Source organism: Ammospiza caudacuta, chromosome 20 (genome assembly GCF_027887145.1).
Source record: "Ammospiza caudacuta isolate bAmmCau1 chromosome 20, bAmmCau1.pri, whole genome shotgun sequence".
In the NCBI taxonomy this organism is placed as follows: domain Eukaryota; kingdom Metazoa; phylum Chordata; class Aves; order Passeriformes; family Passerellidae; genus Ammospiza; species Ammospiza caudacuta.
This window is the reverse complement of record NC_080612.1, coordinates 1,744,681-1,763,166: the sequence shown is the minus strand read 5'-3', so window position 1 is coordinate 1,763,166 and position 18,486 is coordinate 1,744,681. Positions and strand designations below refer to the sequence as shown.

The following is an 18,486-nucleotide window of genomic DNA, read 5'->3' as shown; positions in this document are numbered from 1 at the left end:
CTGGTGTGAGGCTGCAGCCCCTCTGCCACTGCCCCTGGTGAAGCCCTGTGGCCCTGCAGGAGCTGCCCCAGGCAGTGAAGCCCTGTGGCCTTGCAGGATGTGCCCCAGGCAGTGAAGCCCTGCCTTGCCTTTCCATACTGTTTTGCAGAGTGGGGCTGACTACAGCTTCCTTGTGAGCCAGAACACAAAGCTCCTGAGTGCGCTGGAGGACCTGCGGCACCGCTGCTCCAGCCTGGCCGAGGAGAACAGCTTGCTGGTGAGCAGGAGATGCTGGCATGGGATGCTCTGTGGGGAGGGAGTCCTGCTGGACACAGAGAGCTGCTGTCTGCTGCCAACTCTAAGAGATCACAGAATCACAGAACATGCTGAATGGGAAGGCACCCACAAGAATCATCGAGTCCAGCTCCTGGCCCTGCACAGAGCCATCCCCAAGAGTCACACCATGTGCAGGACTATTGTCCAAATGCTTCTTGAGCTCATGGGATAATCTGGCCAGGGCCAGAGGACAAAGAAGGTCTGGTGCTATGAGTCCCCTGGATGCCTTCATGCTGCAGCCATTAGCTGCAGCTGGAGCTTTCCCTGCAGTGCTAAGCAGGGCTGGGCTGAGGAGGGGAAGTCACTCTTGTTTCCTCTTTAACTGGAAAAGCAGAAATACTGATTCACTCAGCCTTGTCTGTGGGTGACAGTGCAGCACTGCCTCCTGCTCCCATGAGAGCCCAGCACCAAGGTCCTCCCCAGCTGCACCCCAAAGCCAAGCCAGGCTGCCACAGCCTGGGCCGTCTGCCTTCTGCCCCCTCCCTCATCCCTGACTCCCCAGGTGGGCTAGCCAGGACTCTCAGGAAAGAGGGGATATTCCTCTCCTGCATCCTCCCTGGAGAGCATCACCCCTTACCCAGCCCTGCAGTGTGGGGGTGCCGCCCAGCCATGCTGGGTAAATTTGATTGCTCAGCATTTCAGATTCATATCACCCCATTCAAAATGCTTATTTGAGATAATTTTCTTACACTAAAAGCATAAATTCAGCATGACCTGCACCCCGAGGAGTTACCCCTTATCAATCATCTGTATTTTAGTGAAGCACAAGCCTGTGTGTCAAATTTTGACTCTCAAAAATCAGCCTCAGCCTTCCAGCCCAGGCACCCATGGTGCACTCTCACAGGGGCAGGGAGGGAAATAATCATGAGGATCAGTCAACCTGACGTTTCTGCTGATGTGAAAAGACAGCATAACACATGTGGGTTTGACCTTGGGAGAAGGAGCCATTGGCAAGAGGCAGCTTATTGGAACAGACAGATAACAAATAAAAGGGGATTAAGAGTGAACAGAATCAATAGGAAGAAAAGGGAAATTTGCTTTGCAAATATCATAAAGTCCTTTGTTGCCTTCTCCTGCTCGTGCTTTGGTGTTAAGACAGAAAGGACACAGATAAGCTTGTTGTGGTGGTGCAGTACAAATCCTCAGGAATGTGTTGAGTCCAATAATCCTGAGGAAATAAACTGAGAAGACTCTGGAAGAGAAAGCCCAAAGGGTGGGTGGCCAGGATACCCTGATGCTGGAGACATGTTGAGTCCTAGCAGGGCCTGCAACAGAGATGTGGATGGAGAGGGACCAAGTGGGATGGTCTGGGGTGGGGTGAAGCGCATCTTATGGAGACTGAGAGGTTACATTAACAAAAATACCAGGAAAACACAGTTTTCAGGGACTGGAGAGGCAACAGAGATTGGTGTTCAATGGTTGGGATAGTTCCAGGAGAACAGGCCAAGCCCTGGCCAGGAAAAGGTCTCTGTGCTCTCCACAGGTCAGGTAGAGGCCAAGATGTTGGCTCCTGAGCAAAGGCTTCACCTCCAACCTGTCCTTCTGCTCTCCAGCGTAGGAGCTGCTTCCCCCAGACAGAGGAGAAGGTGAAGCACCTGAAGAGGAAGAACGCGGAGCTGGCAGTGATCGCCAAGCGCCTGGAGGAGAGGGCCCGGAAGCTCCAGGAGGCAAACCTCAAAGTGGTGGGTGCTGGGACCTGGGCTGGGAGAGCACCTCACCACCAGGACCTTTGGCTTTCTGCTTCCATTGAGCTAGAAAGGCCTTTCCTTTCCCTTTTTCTTAAACCTACAGCAAACATGCTTTGCATGTCATAGCAGAGCAAGAATCACCAACCCCAGCTATCGCCAGCTTCTCTACTCCTCTTGGGGGCTGGTTTGAGGAATTTCTTCCTGCTTTGTTTCTTACTGTAAGGTCATAGTTTAAGGTAATTAACTCAGCTTTCTTTGGGCAAGTCATGAAAAATATTTCATCTGACTTCATCAAAAAGAAACAGGAAGGATTTGAATTAGAAAAGGAGTGCGGTGAAGCAAAACAGGAAGGGGTGAGAGGCAGCTCTGTCCCATCCACACCTCGATGGAAATGCTGTGCAAGCCACAGGGCTTCTGCCTTTTCCAACCCAACAGCAGCTTGTTGTGATCCCTGGAGTGTGTGACATGGTGCAGCAGCAGTGGGAGGTGGCTGTGGGAGGGTATGGGATCTTGGCCACACCTTCCTGAAGGAAAGCAGGGATTGTGATAGGGAATTCAAGCCATTTGGGGTAGAAAGGAGGAAGTGAAAGCTGTGCTGGAGAAAAGGTAGGGGGATTTCCTGGCACTGCTGCCCTCTCTGTCCCCAGGCACTGTGTGGCTCGTCTGTCACAGGGTTTTGGTACTTGCAGGGCAACAGATGGAGTTGTCAGATACTATGTTGAGAGAAACCATTTGACATACTATGCAGATCCTCCAGCACCTATACAAATACTGTTTTATTTGTTTCCCCAGTGAAACTTTGGGGTGGGGGCAGTTTAGGGCCTGTGCAAGTCCTGGAGAGCTGACTACTGGGCTCCTGTGCTGGCCCACGTGTTCTGACGGCAGCAAGTGCTGGGGTGGCTGTGCCTTTTGGAGAGGGGGCTGGAGGTACAGCCAGAGAAGGGGCCTGAGGAGCTGGGGTTAATTTGGCACCAGATCCCTCCTGTGCTTGGTACCCAGGTCCTGTGGAGCCATGGTCACACAGCTTCTGCACATGCATGAGATGCTTGGGAAGACCTGGGGAAGAAAGCTTTGCACAGAGGATTCTGTATGGCTGATCTGGCAGCAGAGGATCCCCTTCCCAGACTGTCAGGCTTTGTGCAGATGAAAATAGCTGGGCAGAGAAAGGCAGGGTTGGATAAACTCAGGAACTGGATGTATCCTCACTGCCCATAGGGCTAGGATGAACAGAGGACTTGAGCTGCCCCTTCCTCCAAGTCTGTGGTGCTGGTACCCAGTGGGAAAGCCAACTCCAGGGATGGGGACATACCAGGGAGTCTGCCTGGGCAGAGCCTATACTCAGCCATCTGCCTGTCCCTGCCTGCCCCACTCTCCCTAAACACACTGCCATCCCCATCTTATGCTTTTCTCCCTCCCAGGGAACATGTGAACCTGAACTACTTTTTCTCCAGTCCTGCTTTTCTCCCAGTCCTCCCTGGCTGCACTGGCCCTGGCTGGGCTCTCCTTAGCCTCTGCCTCTCCCTCTATCTTCTGTCCACCCATGCAGAAGCTCTTTCCTACTAGAAACCCATGGAATCTCTGTTTCTCTTCCTGGTTTGGCCACCTCTGCCCTTGATCCCATGCTATATTTGATCCCATGCTCATCTTTCTTACCATTCTCCCCACCTCTCTGCTGTCTTCTCTTGTCTTTTTTACCTCATCCTGGTTTTCTCTCCTTCCCCTACCCACTTCTGCCCTGCCTGCAGCCCCCCTGCTGGCTGTACCTATTGAGTACCTTGTCCTTCCCACCTATTCATTGAGCCACTTCTCCATCCAGCCTTTCCTTTTCTACTTTTCCATAGGTCTGTCCTGCTGCTCTCTTTGTCTGTCCTATGGGGCCAGGCTGCATTTTTTGACAGTGCTCCCTGTGCTGGGTGATGGGGTGGTGGTTAAGGAACACCAAAGGGTGATGGGATGGTGGTTGTTGAATACCAAGGGGTGCTGAGGTGGTGGTTATCACACACAAACACACCTCACTGCTCTCTGGTGCAGGTGACTGCTCCGATGCCTCTGAAGGGCTCCAGCCTGGAACTGTGCAAAAAGGCATTTGCCCACCAGCGTGCCAAGGACCTGACAGAGCAAGCCAGTGCTCTCCTGGCAAAAGACAAGCAGATTGAAGCTCTGCAGCAGGAATGCTGGGAACTGCAGGCGAAACTCCTGGCAGGGAAGGTGAGACACTTGGTGGGACATCACTCCACTGGGGACAAGCGCAACAGCAGTGATAGAAACCAAGCTCTGGGAAGTGGTGGGGGGGAATTAGTCTCAAGTGGAGGCTGAAAACAGGGGAGTGTAAGCTGAGTGGGGACACTTGAGGGAGTGTGTGGCAAAGACTGTCCATATCTCTCCAGAAGAGTGCGTTGGGGGACACCCTGCTTGTCTCTCCATCAGTTCATGGGTCTGAGCTGCCATTTCCAGCAGTGACTAAAACTCCTTCCCTGGAAACCCCCAAGAAGCCACAGACACAGGGTGACTTTTCAAAGGGCTGAGCTGCAAGCAAGCTGTAGAAGCAGGGCCTCCTTTCAAAGCGGTTCTTTGAGAAGCACATTCCCAAAAACCAGTCTAGATCTCAAGCTTCGAGCTGCATCTTTCTGAGGAGTCACAGCCACCATGGGACTGGGGATAATTCAGAGCGTCCTGACATGTTTATTGTGATGGCTACAAATCACCAGGCAGGGCTGGGTGTTCATGAAACCATCTGCAGTGCTAGTGTCTGCTCCTGAGCTGGTGATCTGCATTCCCCTCAGTACCAGCACAGGCCATGCCAATATAAATGGTGGGATAAAGTGGTAATTTAGTGGCATAAATGGTGGGATAAAGTGGCAATTCAGCTCGTCCCAAGATTAGGACTGGTCAGAGCTCTTCTCTGTGACAGTTCTGAAAGGAGCCTCTGCAGAGAGCTGGAGCTGGGTGAGGTGGTTCCCACTCAAGGTGACTAAAGCAACCTGTTCTAAGTTGCATCTGAGTTGCATCTTTGAATTCCAAAATGCATGCTTGCAGTTTAGGTCAGTTCAATTCTCCAAAGGATCTCAGTAACGTTTGGGCCTGTGCTGGTTTCCCCCTGTTTTGCTAATGCAAATGTGGTCAAGTGACACCCTATTTCTCTGCCCCCAGCTGAGCTGAACCCTTGCACTTCTACCTGTCCTACTTAAGTGGTATTTAGGTGACAAATACTTCCTCACTGAAAATAGCTTTATTTTTGTCCCTGACCTCCCCATATGTTCAGTTTAACTACAGATTTGAAGGTGGATTCTCAGTCTTTCCCTAATGTAGATCTAGTCAGGATTAGAGCAATGGGGTGTATTTGGTGTTTGTACAGAGCTGCCCTATTGATCTTTCCTGGCATTAAACCAAAGGACAAACCTGTCCAGGTCTTTCTGTGCTCTACAGTGTCAGCAAGAAGTTTCCTTCCTATTCCTTTGATTTCTCAGCTCAGGCCCCCACAGAAAGGGGAACAGACCCTTTCCAAAGCACTCTGATTTTCCTAGCAGAGTGTGCTGGGCAACCTGAACCTGCTAGGGACAGGTGTGACAGATTGCAAAGGAATGTGACAGAAGTGGGTGAGCAAGATTCATTCCTGGCCAAGGCAAAGCACATGGATGCAACTCCCAGGGCTGACAAATTCAGTCATTGCCTTCCTAGGCTGACCTGGGTGAACACCCTGTCCCTGCTGACCCTGTCTGTGGCACCAGCAACCAGGACATTGATGCCTGAGCAGGGAATCCACAGGAAAGAGAGCAATATAGATCATTCTGTCTGATCTTGTTTTTCTCATTTCTTTTCCAGGCAAACCGCTCATTAAATTTTAATTTCCAGCTACTTAAAATTCCAAATTCCCCTAATCTGTCTGCAGCATGCAAAATGCATTATGCCAATGAAGGGTGTTTTATGCAGAGATATGATGTGCACACTCAAGAGTTTGTAACCAAATCAATTTTAATCTTGGGTATTTAAATCAGTAGAAAATTTTCAGTAGCAATGAAATGGATGCACTCAGTTCCCTGGCAGCAGCAGAACTCACAACCTGCACCCTGGGCTGCAAATGCATTGGCCTTGTTTTGCAAAGCCAGGGATCTTAGGATGGAATAAAATAATTTCCTGAGATCATACTCCGTGATCTGCTTCCAACCAAACCCAGCTCCAGCTAAATCCAGGCTGCAATTTCTTGCAGCATGGGTTCTTGGAAGTGCAGGACTGGGGGGAACAGCTGCAGGGGATTGGTACAATAGAAACTGAGGGGAGGACTCAGCTTTTTTCTACTCCCTTATTCCCCCAGGCTTCAGAGGCCGTCTGTTGGGAATAGCTGCCTTTTTGTGGTGGGGAAGGGAGATTTTATACATAGCCCCAGCCAATTTTGTTTAAAGAACTACTACCCTGATAGCCTGAACATGGAGCTGGCAGAGAGGGGGCCCAGCTGCTCACTTCTTGAATCTATAATCGGTTCCCATTAATGCTGCCTCAGTTTCCCCATTGCAGCGCGAGAGTAACCATGGTTCTCTCCACAAATTGAATTTATAAAGCACACACTATTTTTAGAGCAAAGAAGAATCAAACAGGGAAGCAGATTAAATTTGTTCTGGATACCAGTTATGTCTGGAACTCTCTGGTTTAGGAGCTTACCAGGGGAATGAACAATGTCTCCTCAGCAGCAGATTTTTAAAGACAGGTTTTTCATAACCTGATTTTGTACGTATGGACATGCAGGGACACGTTTCTTCAGCTTCCTGAAATCAGGAAACCTTTGAAGAATCAAACAAGCTGGTGACATATTCTCTCCAGTTTTATGAGAGTCAGATTGTGCTGGTTCCTTTCAAAAGCTGCTGTGTTTGGGTTGTGTGTGGATGGGACTGACCCTTTGTGCTATAGACAGGTGTCCATCACACGTACTATCTTGAGAAAAGAGAGATCAAGAATGTTAGGAAACCAAATATTATCCTGAGAAAGAACTGACCAAATCCCAGATGTTCTTCATTCCTGCAACCTCTCAAAGCCAAGTGCTTGCCAGCACCCACACCAAGGAGTAAAGAAAACAGCAAGAGCTCTGGTTTGGCTGGGCTGTGAAATTACATTGTCCTGCCACGCTCCCTGCTGGCATGTGATGAGATGGCCCATGCTTGGAAAAGCCCTGCACATCATGCTGGGAGAGCTACAGGAGCATTACAGGCCGGGTTTCATCTTGACAAGGAATAATGCTTTTGCATAAAGGATGTAAAGCAAGTTTTGAGGCTTTGGAGACCCAGGAATCAGCCATGCATGTGTGCCACACTACCTGGGTGGGTTGAGGCTGGGTTTTCCCAGTCTCTCATCTTTTGGAGTTTGCATGTTAAATGTGAGATGTCCCACCTTTTGGAGCTTGTCAGTGCCATGGTGCCATGGTTGGTTTCCTACAGGATGACTCTCGCTGCCTGAACATCATCGAGTTCGACCGCCTGCTGCGGGAATCCCAGCGAGAGGTGCTGCGGCTCCAGAGGCAGATCGCGCTCAAGAATTTCAAGGAGTGTCTGCGTTCCTCCAAAATGAGCTCAGGCAGTGCCCTGACCAGTGCTGCTGCACATCCAGGACCAACCAATTCCTGCCTCAAAGATGCACTTCAACCAAAGGAGGCCTTGGGAGACTCCGTGCTGGGAGGGAGAGCTCACAGGGAGGTGAGACGAGTGGGTCAGCGATCGGAAAGTCTGGCTATTTAATGACTCAGTTAATTGCTGTTCTTAGGGAACTTCACTTGGAGAAGGTGAGGGCTGTGGTTCATATCCACGGCAAATAGGTGCAGTGCTGGTTTCCAAAGGGACACATTCCAGCACCAGGTCTCAGGGTGAGGAGGAATGTGGATGTTGCTGGTAGCCCACACCAGCACCGGGACGCTGAGCCATGCCAGGAGCACAGTCCTGCTCGTTTTCCCTAGCACAGGGCTCCCATGCTGTGTTTTTCAGCCTAGGAAAGCAGGTAATGTTTCTTCTTTAGATAATCATAGAATGGTTTGGATTGGAGGGATCTTAAAAGTGCATCTCATTCCACCCCCTGCCATGGGCAGCGACACCTTCCACTATCCCAGGTTGCTCCAAGCCCTGTCCAACCTGGCCTTGGACGCCTTCTGGGAAGGGGCAGCCACAGCTTCACTGGGCAACCTGTGCCAGGGCCTCCCAACCCTCCCAGGCAGGAATTCCTTTCCAACATCCCATCCATCCCTGCCCTCTGGCAGTGGGAGCCATTCCCTGTGTCCTGTCCTTCCATCCCTTGTCTCCCTGGAGCCTTCTCCAGGTGAGCACCCCCAGCTTTCCCAGCCTGGCTCCAGAGCAGAGGGGCTCCAGCCCTTGGAGCAGCTCCGGGGCCTCCTCTGGGCTCGGTCGAGCATCGCACCCCCCGCCGGAGGCAGCTCCGGAGGGTGTCACCACCGCACAGGGCCTGGCCCGGCGTCGCGGCCCCTCCGCCCGCAGTGGTTCAGCCCGGCAGATCCGGGGCCGCCTCAGGGCGCCGCCCCCGCCGCGGCCGCGCAGCCGCCAGGTAAGGCCGGGCCGGGCCCCCGCGGGGCTGCGCTGGGCCGGGGGTGCCGCGGGGCCTCGGACGGGGCTGCGCCGCCGCCAGGTAAGGCCGGGCTGCGCCGGGCGGCTCCGGGGCACCGCCGGGGGGCGGCTTCGCCGAGCGCGGCCGGTCGGGCCGGGCCCTCCGCGGGGCCGGGCCGCGGGTGCTGTTGTGCCCCGCAGTCCCCGGGGCGGCGCGTCAGGGGTGTCCGAGCCCGGGCTCCGGAGGATGTGGCTCCCAGGGGCTCTGCCGGTTTCCTGCCGTGTTTTCAGTGTGATACAATCCCATATCCCCCGGTGGGAGATCGGGCTGCGCATCTTCCTCCCACCTTCCCGCCAGCCGCTCTCGTTTATTGCCCCCCGGCTCTTACAGCAGATGCACTGAATATTAATTCCTTGTCCGTCTTTTCCAAGTCACTCCTGGATTTATAAATCCCTCTTCTTCAGCTGTTGTTGTGTTGGGGTTTTTTCTTTTGTTTTGTTTTTTATTTTTTGGGGTTTTTTGTTTGTTTTTTGTTTGTTTGTTTCTTTCCAGCCTCTTCCATTATTCAGTGTTCATCATCTTTGTCTCCCTCCTTTGTGTGTTTTCTCTGTCAGTTTTGTGTTGGGGAAGCAGCGTGCAGCAGCATCCCGGACTGTGGCATTGATTTATATGACAGCATAATGAAGTTTTCTTTCCCTTTCCCAGAAGATCTCTTTACCTTTTTGTCTAAGCACTCTTTATTAAACCGTCATTAGTCTCTGTAATCACTCAGTGTCATGAGGCCCTCATCACTGTCTCTGCTGCATCAGTGCTTGCAGAGCAGTTCCTGCTCTCTCTTATTCCTCCCTCTTATTTTTACTGAATATTTAGCCAAGAGTAAACCCCCCCTCGCCCTGCGCTGGCTCAGTGTCTGCAGACACCTGCTAAAGGACTGCAGCTGAATGTCTTCTGAGCGTCCAAGCACCTTCCTACTGGGTCTCCCTCACCCACTTACTTGCTGACATCTTAAAAAAAACCTCTTTATACATCTGTGAATATGTTTCCCCCTGCCGCAGTGACATTTGTTTGGATTTTTTAAAGTATTTGCGTTTTTTAGCAGTTTCTATCAGTTTGCCCAGAAATGGTGTCAAATGTACTGGCCTGTCTTTGTACAGATGTCTACTGGAATATGCTTAAGACTCTGGAATACTCTTGAAGCATGGCATTTGCCATCTTCCAGGTATTTTGTCTTGAGGCAATGTTGGAGAAGTGACTTGCTGCATGGACTGATTCAGTTCCTGCTGAACTCAGGGATTCAGTTCATGCCAAAGGGGGTTTTAAACCCTGGGGTCAATGCTACATAATCTTGGTGGTTTGTTACTTTTTATTTTCTTAGCTTCCATAGTTCTTATAGACAGTTCAGTTTCAGAGAGGTTCTCAGCCTTGTTCTTCATAGTTTGAGATTTCAGCCCACATTTCCCCCCAGATTTGGCTGTGATGAGGAGGGATGCACAGGTATTTGCTTTCCTTCTGCCCTGCCCTTACCTTCCTTGAATGACCCTTCTGTACCTTGATTTTCACCTGATCCTGCAGGTTTTGTCAGACAAGATGGCTTTTGTCGTGCATGTGTTTTGTTTCTCTGACTCAGAAGAGCCTGTCCTCACTGCCAGAAGATTTTCTGGCTGAAAAATAAGTCAGCAAGGCTAAATCTGACAGCACTGGTGAAGAGAGGAGGCTATTGGCAGTCCCTTGGCTGAACCCTATAATATGGAGCACCCCAGGCTGGAGCCCCAGGAGCAGCTGAGGGGGCTGGGAAGGGCCTGGAGCCCCAGGAGCAGCTGAGGGAGCTGGGCAGGGGCTCAGCCTGGAGCAAAGGAGGCTCAGGGGGCCCTTGTGGCTCTGCACAGCTCCTGACAGGAGGGGACAGCCGGGGGGTCGGGCTGTGCTCCAGGGAACAGGGACAGGAGCAGAGGGAACGGCCTCAGGCTGGGCCAGGGCAGCTCAGGGGGGACAGCAGCAGGAATTTCCCCATGGAAAGGGGGCTCAGGCCTTGGCAGGCCTGCCTGGGAAGGTTTGGAGTCCCCATCCTCAGAGAAGTCCAAGGAAGGGCTGGAGGTGGCACTCAGTGCTCTGGGCTGGGGACAAGGTGGGGATTGGGCACAGCTTGGACTGGATGGGCTTGGAGGTCCTTTCCAAACTCAGTGATTCTGGGATTCTCTGAAATACAAGTTTGGTACTTAGTATGAGAAAGGTGATTGAAAAGCAAAAAAAATCTCAGAAATATTTCCACAGGGCTATTGCACAGTTAAATATGGGTTTCACAGCAGACCTGAAAGCTTCCAAGCACTGGGGCCCTTGAGGTGCCGTGGGTTGGGTGGAAGATCCCAGGATTTCCACGTGCTGGTTGATGCACAGACTGTTGGGCTCTGCAGTGAACCTTATTTCATGGATAGGGAACAAGGTTCACATGGAAGGTGATTTCAGATTTGGGTTTTTTTCAGCAAAAAATGAGGAATCCTTGGTAGCCTGGGCTTGAGTGTCATGAGCTCTTGGGGCTCTCAGTTTTTCAGCATAAGAGCCATGAAATATAGATGGAGATAAAACCTGTGTTTTTCAAGTAAAAAACAGGTTAAAAACCACATCCTAGGTATAGTGCTTAGACACTGCCCTAATGGCTGGCTGTACAGGGAGCTCAGACCTCATCCCATGGATCCCTCAGCACTGAAGGTGTTCAGAGTGAAATGAGGAATCCCATGTCTGAGGAGAAGTCAGCTAAAGCTAAGACTGAGATGGATTCATAAAGTCCTCCTGCTTCCTCACAGTACAGGTTTGCTTTGATGATCTTAAAGATCTGTCCCTAAAATCTGTTTATCAAAAATAACTTCACAGTTAATGTTTAAAACCTTATCAAGACCCTTTTTCATGTGTGTGTCTCAGTCCTTGCCCTCAGTCAGGGCTTATTCTAGGCAGACAATGGCAACTCAAGTATCAGCCAAGAGGAAGAATTCAGAGGATTAATGTGTGTTTGCCTGTGACCCAAATGAAAAGGCATTTTGTTAGAAACTGGTGTACAAATGTGTATTGAAAGTGTCTCCTTTCATCTGGTTTGGTGGTGCACAAAAGCCATGGCACTGCTGCCATTTTAGCCCTTCCCAGCTACAGCAGAGGTGGGATGCTGCATTTGTTGATAGTGTTTGTCTGCTCTTCCCTGCCCTTAGATTCTGACATCTCCACTTATTTCTGCCCTTTATGGGCTGTGTCCTCCCTTCTCCCCTCTGTGTTGCTTTGGGGAGGGCCATGAAAGGTGTTGCTGCTGCCTCTCATTGGGTCGTTAGGTGAGGCACAAATGGGAGCTTGGATCTGAGAGCTTCCAGGAGCCCACTGTTCCTCAGAGATGCTCCAGTCAAACTGGGCTGGTTGGCACTGGGCTCTAGGAAATTGCCAGCACAGAGATCCCTGGTGGGCTGTCCAGCTTTCTCCATGTCAAGTGGTGCAGCTCAGAGATCAGGAGTTCCCTGTGGAGTGCTGTTCTCCTGGGTGGTACTGCCAGGAAAGTCCCTCTTCCCTTAGCATGCTCTATAGTCTCAGGATGTCCCTGAGCTCTCTGGCATCTCTTCGGCTTTCAGGTGGAACCAGGTGTGCAACCACTGGGACCTGCATCTGAAGGACATGAAAATTTTCCTCCCAAAAATGCAGTAACAAACCAGGAGAGCAGCAAACAGATACAGCAGCTGGTGAGTTGTGAACCTGGTTTGGGGGAAGGAGTGTGCTGCTTCCTTATTTTTGTTGGGGGTTTCATATGTGCAGTCCAGGCAGAGATTTTGGGGACTGAAGTCCTTTTAGGTGCAGCTGCCCTGCAAAAGTTGGAAGCTTGGGGAACTGGAAGAAGAACACAGGCCATGTGCATGCAGAGTGTTGCTGGGTGCCAGGTCCAGGTGCTTGGCTGGCAGGGGAGTATGTCACACTCAGATGAGAGGGAAACATGCCTGTAGGTTCTGTGCTGTGTTTGGTTTAGACTTATCTGAACTGGGGACAGATGTGGATGAGGAATGTGCCCCTTGTGAATTATTCCAGCAATTAAGACAGTGCACAGGGAGGTTTAGCAGCTCCTGTCCATCTGTAGTGAGTAGCTACAGATCAAGAGGATGTCTGTGCTCTGTTAGGTGTCAGTGGAATTAGAATAGGAACTAAAATAGCACAGCTGGTGTTTAAAGATGAAAATTTTATACAGCAAACCTGTTGTTTTGTCCCCCACACCTTGTCCTCTCTACTGTTGTGTATAAATAGGAACAGTCCATGCATGTGGGAGCAGAATTATTTCCAGATGGAAGGTTTGGGGAACAATGGAATAGTGGGGTTTTCTTTTTGATTTTCCTGACTTTCAGAAAAATCTCCCTTGGGTTCTACATTGTTTAACTTTGTCACAAAGAGATTTTCATAAGAAAATAAAGATAACTAATGCAGCACTGGGTCTGAGAGGCTGGGCTTGTATTTCATATGCATTGTAAGAGTGTGGGCTTCCTGATCTACTTCTGCTTGTTTTGTGCAGGAAGCTGAACTCAAGAAAAAGCGCAAAAAATGTGAAAACCTTGAGCATGAAGTGAGGAAAAAGCATAAAAGATGCAAAGAACTAGTAAGTGTTCTTGTTGCCTAGTTTATGAGCATAATGAGAGAAGAGGAGCTAAGTTGTTGTGTTCCTCTCTTGGATTCTCTTCATTTATTCTTAATAAGGAATCACCAATGTTTCTGTTCATTTGAACAGTGTCACAAATTTGGGGCTCCAGCCCTTAAGACTGGGATTGTTTATTTAGTCTTTCAGCTAAATAAAATACTTTGTGTAGCTGAATACAGCTGCACAAATCACTGGATGAAATTTCATGGCCTTTGCTAATTTGGGGAAATACTTAACTGTTTTCACAGGCACTCCAGATAGGTATTGAAATGGTAACAACACCATCCCACTGTCTTTTTCTTGTGCTTTTTGTTGGCTGAAATCCTGTTTAATTCCAGGAAAGTTTTGCAGCTCATAGCAGAACATGTGGATTTCTCCCTTGTGTTTCTGCTTTGCTTTGCTCAAGAGATCAAAGACTGGTTTGAGTTGAAAGAGACCTTAAAGGTCATCCAGATCCAACCCTAGCATCCAGCCCTGGGTTCTGTTTGTGCAGTGCTGCTCACTGTTGCTTCCCAGACCTTGAGCAGCATCCCACCAGCATCCTGCACCATCAGAAAACAGGAGCAATGGAGCTGCTCTGCAGGAGAATCTGGGGGAATAAGTCAGAGGTCCTTGGTGTAATTCCTGCTCTTTCTGGACAGGAGATCCAGCTGCAGGAGGTACAGAGTGAAAATGCACGACTGGCTGAAGAGAACTTGCAGCTGAATGAGAAGGCTGGGTGGGCAGGACAGGTAAAAGCAGTATTTTTGTCAGGTTGGCAGCATTGGCTTCTGCAAAACTGCTGAGAAGAACATGCTTGTTCTTAAGTTTCCAGCTCAGTAATGGTTGTGTGCTGATCTGGCTTCTGTTCTCAGCTTCTTCTCTGAACAAATCTAATGCACAGGAGTTAGAAAGTCATTTGTCAGTCCCATGTGTCAATTTGCCAGCATGAATAAGGATTCCTACATATTTAATAACACCTGTAAGTGGAAATGTTTGTTTTTGCTTGCATTGCTGGTAGTTGTCAAGCCCTAGTACACCCTGGAACCAAAAGTTCCTTGTGGTAAGTGAAGGAGGCAAAGATGATTTCAGCAGGCTACTGAGTTTTCTGTCCTGTTGTCTGTGTCTAATCCTACAGTGTGGGATTAAAAATGCTTATAGACCTTGTGCTTGTTTTTTTATCTCTTCATTATGATGTCTGTTCCTATCCCAGTCGCTTCCTCCTTGCAAAAGGAGGGTGAATCTAGGGAGAGAAGCAGTGTGCAAATAAATTGTTACACATTGAGGCCTGGTACAAATGCTCATATATTTAAGTGAAAACCTGAGGCAGAGGAGGTTCCTGATTTTGGTATCATTGCCAGCAGAAAGCACAGAAATAAACTGGTCTCTGTTATTTTTACAAGGAGCACCTATGGCTGCTTGTGCTCACTGAAAATCCTTTCTCTTCAGGTTGAATCTGAGAATGCTGACCTGAAACTTCAGGTTGTTTTAGTGACTAAGGAACGGGATTCAGTAATTCAGACGAATCAAGGACTCCAAACCAAGCTGGAGAATCTAGAGCAGGTGCTGAAGGTCAGTAGCATACACATGGCTGGAAGGACTGTCCAAATACCTGCTGCTTCCTTTGAATGGCACAGGTTGTCTGTTTGCCTTTTCTGACCATTCTTTTGTCTCTCTGCTTTCACTGGGAATTCTGCTTCCACAGGATCCTGAAACATGGCTTTCCAAAGTGGACAGAGGTGCTTTGGAAAGGCAGCTTCAGGGATTTGGGTGGGAGATAAGGTGGACATCACTGATTTGAGGGTTTTCTCTGACAGTGTTGCTCTGCCTTGTGATGGGAATTTCTTTCTTTGTGCGGTGATGACATGAAATACAGGCACTGGTTTGGCTCTGTGCCATTGGTAGAACACAGGGCAGGGTTTCAGTAGTGTCACCCCTCAGGTGTGTATGTCTTCTCCTGCAGCACATGAGAAATGTGGCAGAGCGGAGGCAGCAGCTGGAGGTGGAGCACAAGGAAGCTCTGCTAGTCCTGCAGGAGAAGCAGGAGGAGGTCCGGCGGTTGCAGCAGGTGTGTGCTGTGGGATGGGGACAATTTTCTCTCTGAATGGACTCCTGCACCTTGTTTCCTTTGGAGGTGTGCATGGGGGAGGTAGATGTGAGTTTACAGGGTAAGAGTGTCTGAGTCCAGGTGAACTCTGGTACCTGAGCAAAATGGAGGGCTGTTGCAGTGTGTTGCAATTTCCTGTTTTAAACTTCCCAGGTGTGGCAATACCTCTCTTCCCCTTCCCCCTCTCGCCCCCTGCTGGGCTGTCAATCAGTCTTAAACATTCCAGCAAGGCCATCGTGTGGTTGGTCAAGTTCAAAGGATGCAATTCAGGCCTCGGGTCGTTGGCCTGTCTATGTGTCCCTCGTCCCCTGAGACCCTCCTCCTCCTACCTGGTTGGTGCTCACCTGTCCCTTCCTCTCCCCCTGTCCCTGGGCTTAAATTGAGCCAGGACCATGGGGTCAGTATTCTGTTGGAGCTGGTACCAAGATTCAGATGTCTGTGACCATGGAATAAACTCTGGATTAAACCCTCCGGCAGAATCCGTCTCCTTTTCCTCTTCACCCTAGCCTGAAGCCTTTCCACCAGAGGTAAACTGAGTTTCTACAAGTTTGGACTTGTTCAGTGCCCAGCTGCAACCTCCAGCCAGCCAAAAGTGTCTCTGAGGTGAAACACCACAGCTGCCCCCTTTGGCCCAGCAGCAAGGGTCAGACGAGCCCAGGCACAATCTGCCTGGTAATATTGGGATCTTATTCCAATAGAGGGCTTTGCTTATGAATGTCAGTTCTGACCTCTCACTGCTGTATGTCCAGAGCCCTGATTTTATGATTTAAATCACTGTACAGTCTGGAAACATCTCTGGGCAAAGCCCTCCAGGACTGAGTCCATCTCTTCCCCCAGCACTGAAAGGCAGCTACTGACTCCTGTTCCCAAGAGCCACATCTACACAGCTGTTAAAACTGCCCCAGGGATAGTGACTTCACCAGTGTGCTGGTTGGTCTGTGCCAGGGACTGTGAAGAAATTTTCTCAGTATTCAACCTGACCCTGCCCTGGCACAACTTGATGCCATTTCCTCTTGTGCTGTCCCTTGCTCTCTGGGAGCAGAGCCCAGCTGCCACCCCCCAGCTGTCCCCTCCTGTCAGGGAGTTTTGCCAAGCCAGAAGGTCCCCCCTGAGCCTCCTTTTCTCCAGGCTGAGCCCCTTCCCAGCTCCCTCAGCTGCTCCTGGGGCACCAGACCTGTGCTCCAGTCTACAATGGACTGCCAAGATAGGATGACAGTAGAAGTGAACTCAAGTTGGCTGCTCTCTGATTTACTGCTTTCCTTATTTTTCCTTAGGCGCAGGCAGAGGCAAGAAGGGAACATGAGGGAGCAGTACAGCTTCTAGAGGTAAGACAAAAGAAACAGGAGGGATTAGTGGTTGATTATTTATGGATACCCTGGGTTTTGTTCTGCAAAATACTGTAGTGCTTTGATTGGATGCAACATGTTGCTGCAGTGAAAGTAATATTTTGGTTAAAGTTCAGGGAATTATATCCTAGCCTGCTCAGTCATTAGATTGGTTACTTCATTCAGATTGTGCCTAAAAACTCTAGGGGTACATTTAGTAATCAAACTCAGATTTGCCTGTTCCATTTTCCAGCATCATGTGAAAGGAGAGTACTTGTGTCCGTGAGATTCAAAATTTCTCTTGTGTATGTGTGCTCTATTTGTTTTATTAAGGAAAAATAAGAAAAGTTTATTAGGTAAAAGCAGGAAAACCTGAGCATTAAGAGTGGTGAAGCCTTGTTCCATTTGCTCTGATTGCACACTGAGAATGTGCTTTGCCTGGTGGCTGACAGTGTACTGGTGCAGCCTGGAGATGTGCTGAGCACTGCTTTGGGGTTGATGGGCATGAGTTCATTGTCTGTCAGGGTGACTTTGGAGAAAACATTGGATTCCTGGAGCTGCAAAGGCACAGTGCCAAACCCTGGACCTTGATGTGACAATTTAGTGACTGTTGGAGGGCTGGGTTGAGTGTATGGCCAGGGGAGCATCTTCTGCTCTCTCAGAGGTTTTCTGAGCACTGAAACATCTGAGGTGAGCAGGTTGTCTTGCTGTACCCCCAGGCAGTAGGATCTCTTGGGGCGGTGCTCCTGTCTCCAGTGGTGACAAACAGTCAGGGCTGTCAGAGTGAGCTCCCTGTGCCCGCTGCTGTGCAGCTCTGTGGCTTTTGGAAGCCCAGGACTGTTGATGCAGGTGGGAATAATCCTTGATGGACATTGCTCCATGACTGCAAATAGCACCAGCTTTGGATGGGGCCTGGCCAGTAGATCCCAGGAGTGCTGGGCTTCTGCTGAGCAGGATTGAAATGTTATAGGTTGGGTGAGTATTGGGGGATGTGACATTATATCTTGTGCCCTTGCCACACCCCTTTGGGGACCTCTGCATTTGGCTGCAAGGATAGGATCAGCTGATACAGGTGCTGCTCTGCATGACCTGGTGTTTAGCTGGGTTCTGAGCAGCTTTTAGGGAGAGGGAGGGTTGCTGTGGTTCTGTTTCAAAGGCTGTTGGAACAACCTGGTATAGTGAAAAGTGTCCCTGCCCATGTAACAAGATGAGCTTTAAGGTCCCTTCCAGTCCAAGCCGTTCTGGGATTTGATGATTCTATGATGTTTGCCAAATGTTTTCTAAACTAACTCAATGAAGGGTTGGAGAAGCTTCTTAGGTTTAAACCAGACATCTTCTTTTGCAAAGGAAGAAAGAGACAGTCCTCTTGTTCTGGGTTTGAAGGTAATGTTCTTCTGCAAAGGCCTTACCAGTTAAATATTCTTGCTTTCATGTTACTAGTACAGAGATCACATAATTATCAAATGGTTTGGGTTGGAAGGGACCTTGAAGTTCATCCAGTTCTACCTCCTGCCATAGGCAGGGACACTTTCAACTAGATCAGGTTTCTCAGAGCCCGATTCAACCTGATCTTGAATTTTATAAAGTAGAACAAAGAAAGAGGAACTGTCATTAAAAGCCAGTTTAATGCAGAGCAACAGTCATTTAAATTACATAACTATAATCATAGTTATTCCAGAACATCAGTGTATGGCATAATTAGGGGGTTTGAGACGTCTTTGGTGTGTATTGTCATTTTCACATGTGCTTGAATTGCTTTTTGATGTGATATAAATGAAGAATGAGTGTAGTCCATTTTCCTGTTTGAAGAGTTCTGTCCCATGATTGTCATTAGTGGAGTCTCTGCCCCTGGAGATGTTCAGAACTGGACAGAGCTCTCAGCAG

The 18,486-nt window shown here is 49.5% G+C and overlaps 1 protein-coding gene across 6 annotated transcripts in view; it reads left to right on the top strand.

Moving 5' to 3' along the window:
• The window catches only part of TSPOAP1 (TSPO associated protein 1), a 67,987-nt gene that overhangs the window by 11,690 nt on the left and 37,811 nt on the right, over positions 1–18,486 (top strand). For all 6 annotated transcript variants that reach the window (XM_058817729.1, XM_058817728.1, XM_058817726.1 and 3 more), the window contains exons 2-11: positions 149–256; positions 1,869–1,997; positions 4,035–4,211; positions 7,430–7,684; positions 12,146–12,253; positions 13,069–13,152; positions 13,833–13,922; positions 14,620–14,742; positions 15,134–15,238; positions 16,552–16,602. In XM_058817729.1, the coding sequence (XP_058673712.1) occupies positions 149–256; positions 1,869–1,997; positions 4,035–4,211; positions 7,430–7,684; positions 12,146–12,253; positions 13,069–13,152; positions 13,833–13,922; positions 14,620–14,742; positions 15,134–15,238; positions 16,552–16,602 (1,230 nt within the window). The remainder of the gene's footprint in view (positions 1–148; positions 257–1,868; positions 1,998–4,034; positions 4,212–7,429; positions 7,685–12,145; positions 12,254–13,068; positions 13,153–13,832; positions 13,923–14,619; positions 14,743–15,133; positions 15,239–16,551; positions 16,603–18,486) is intronic.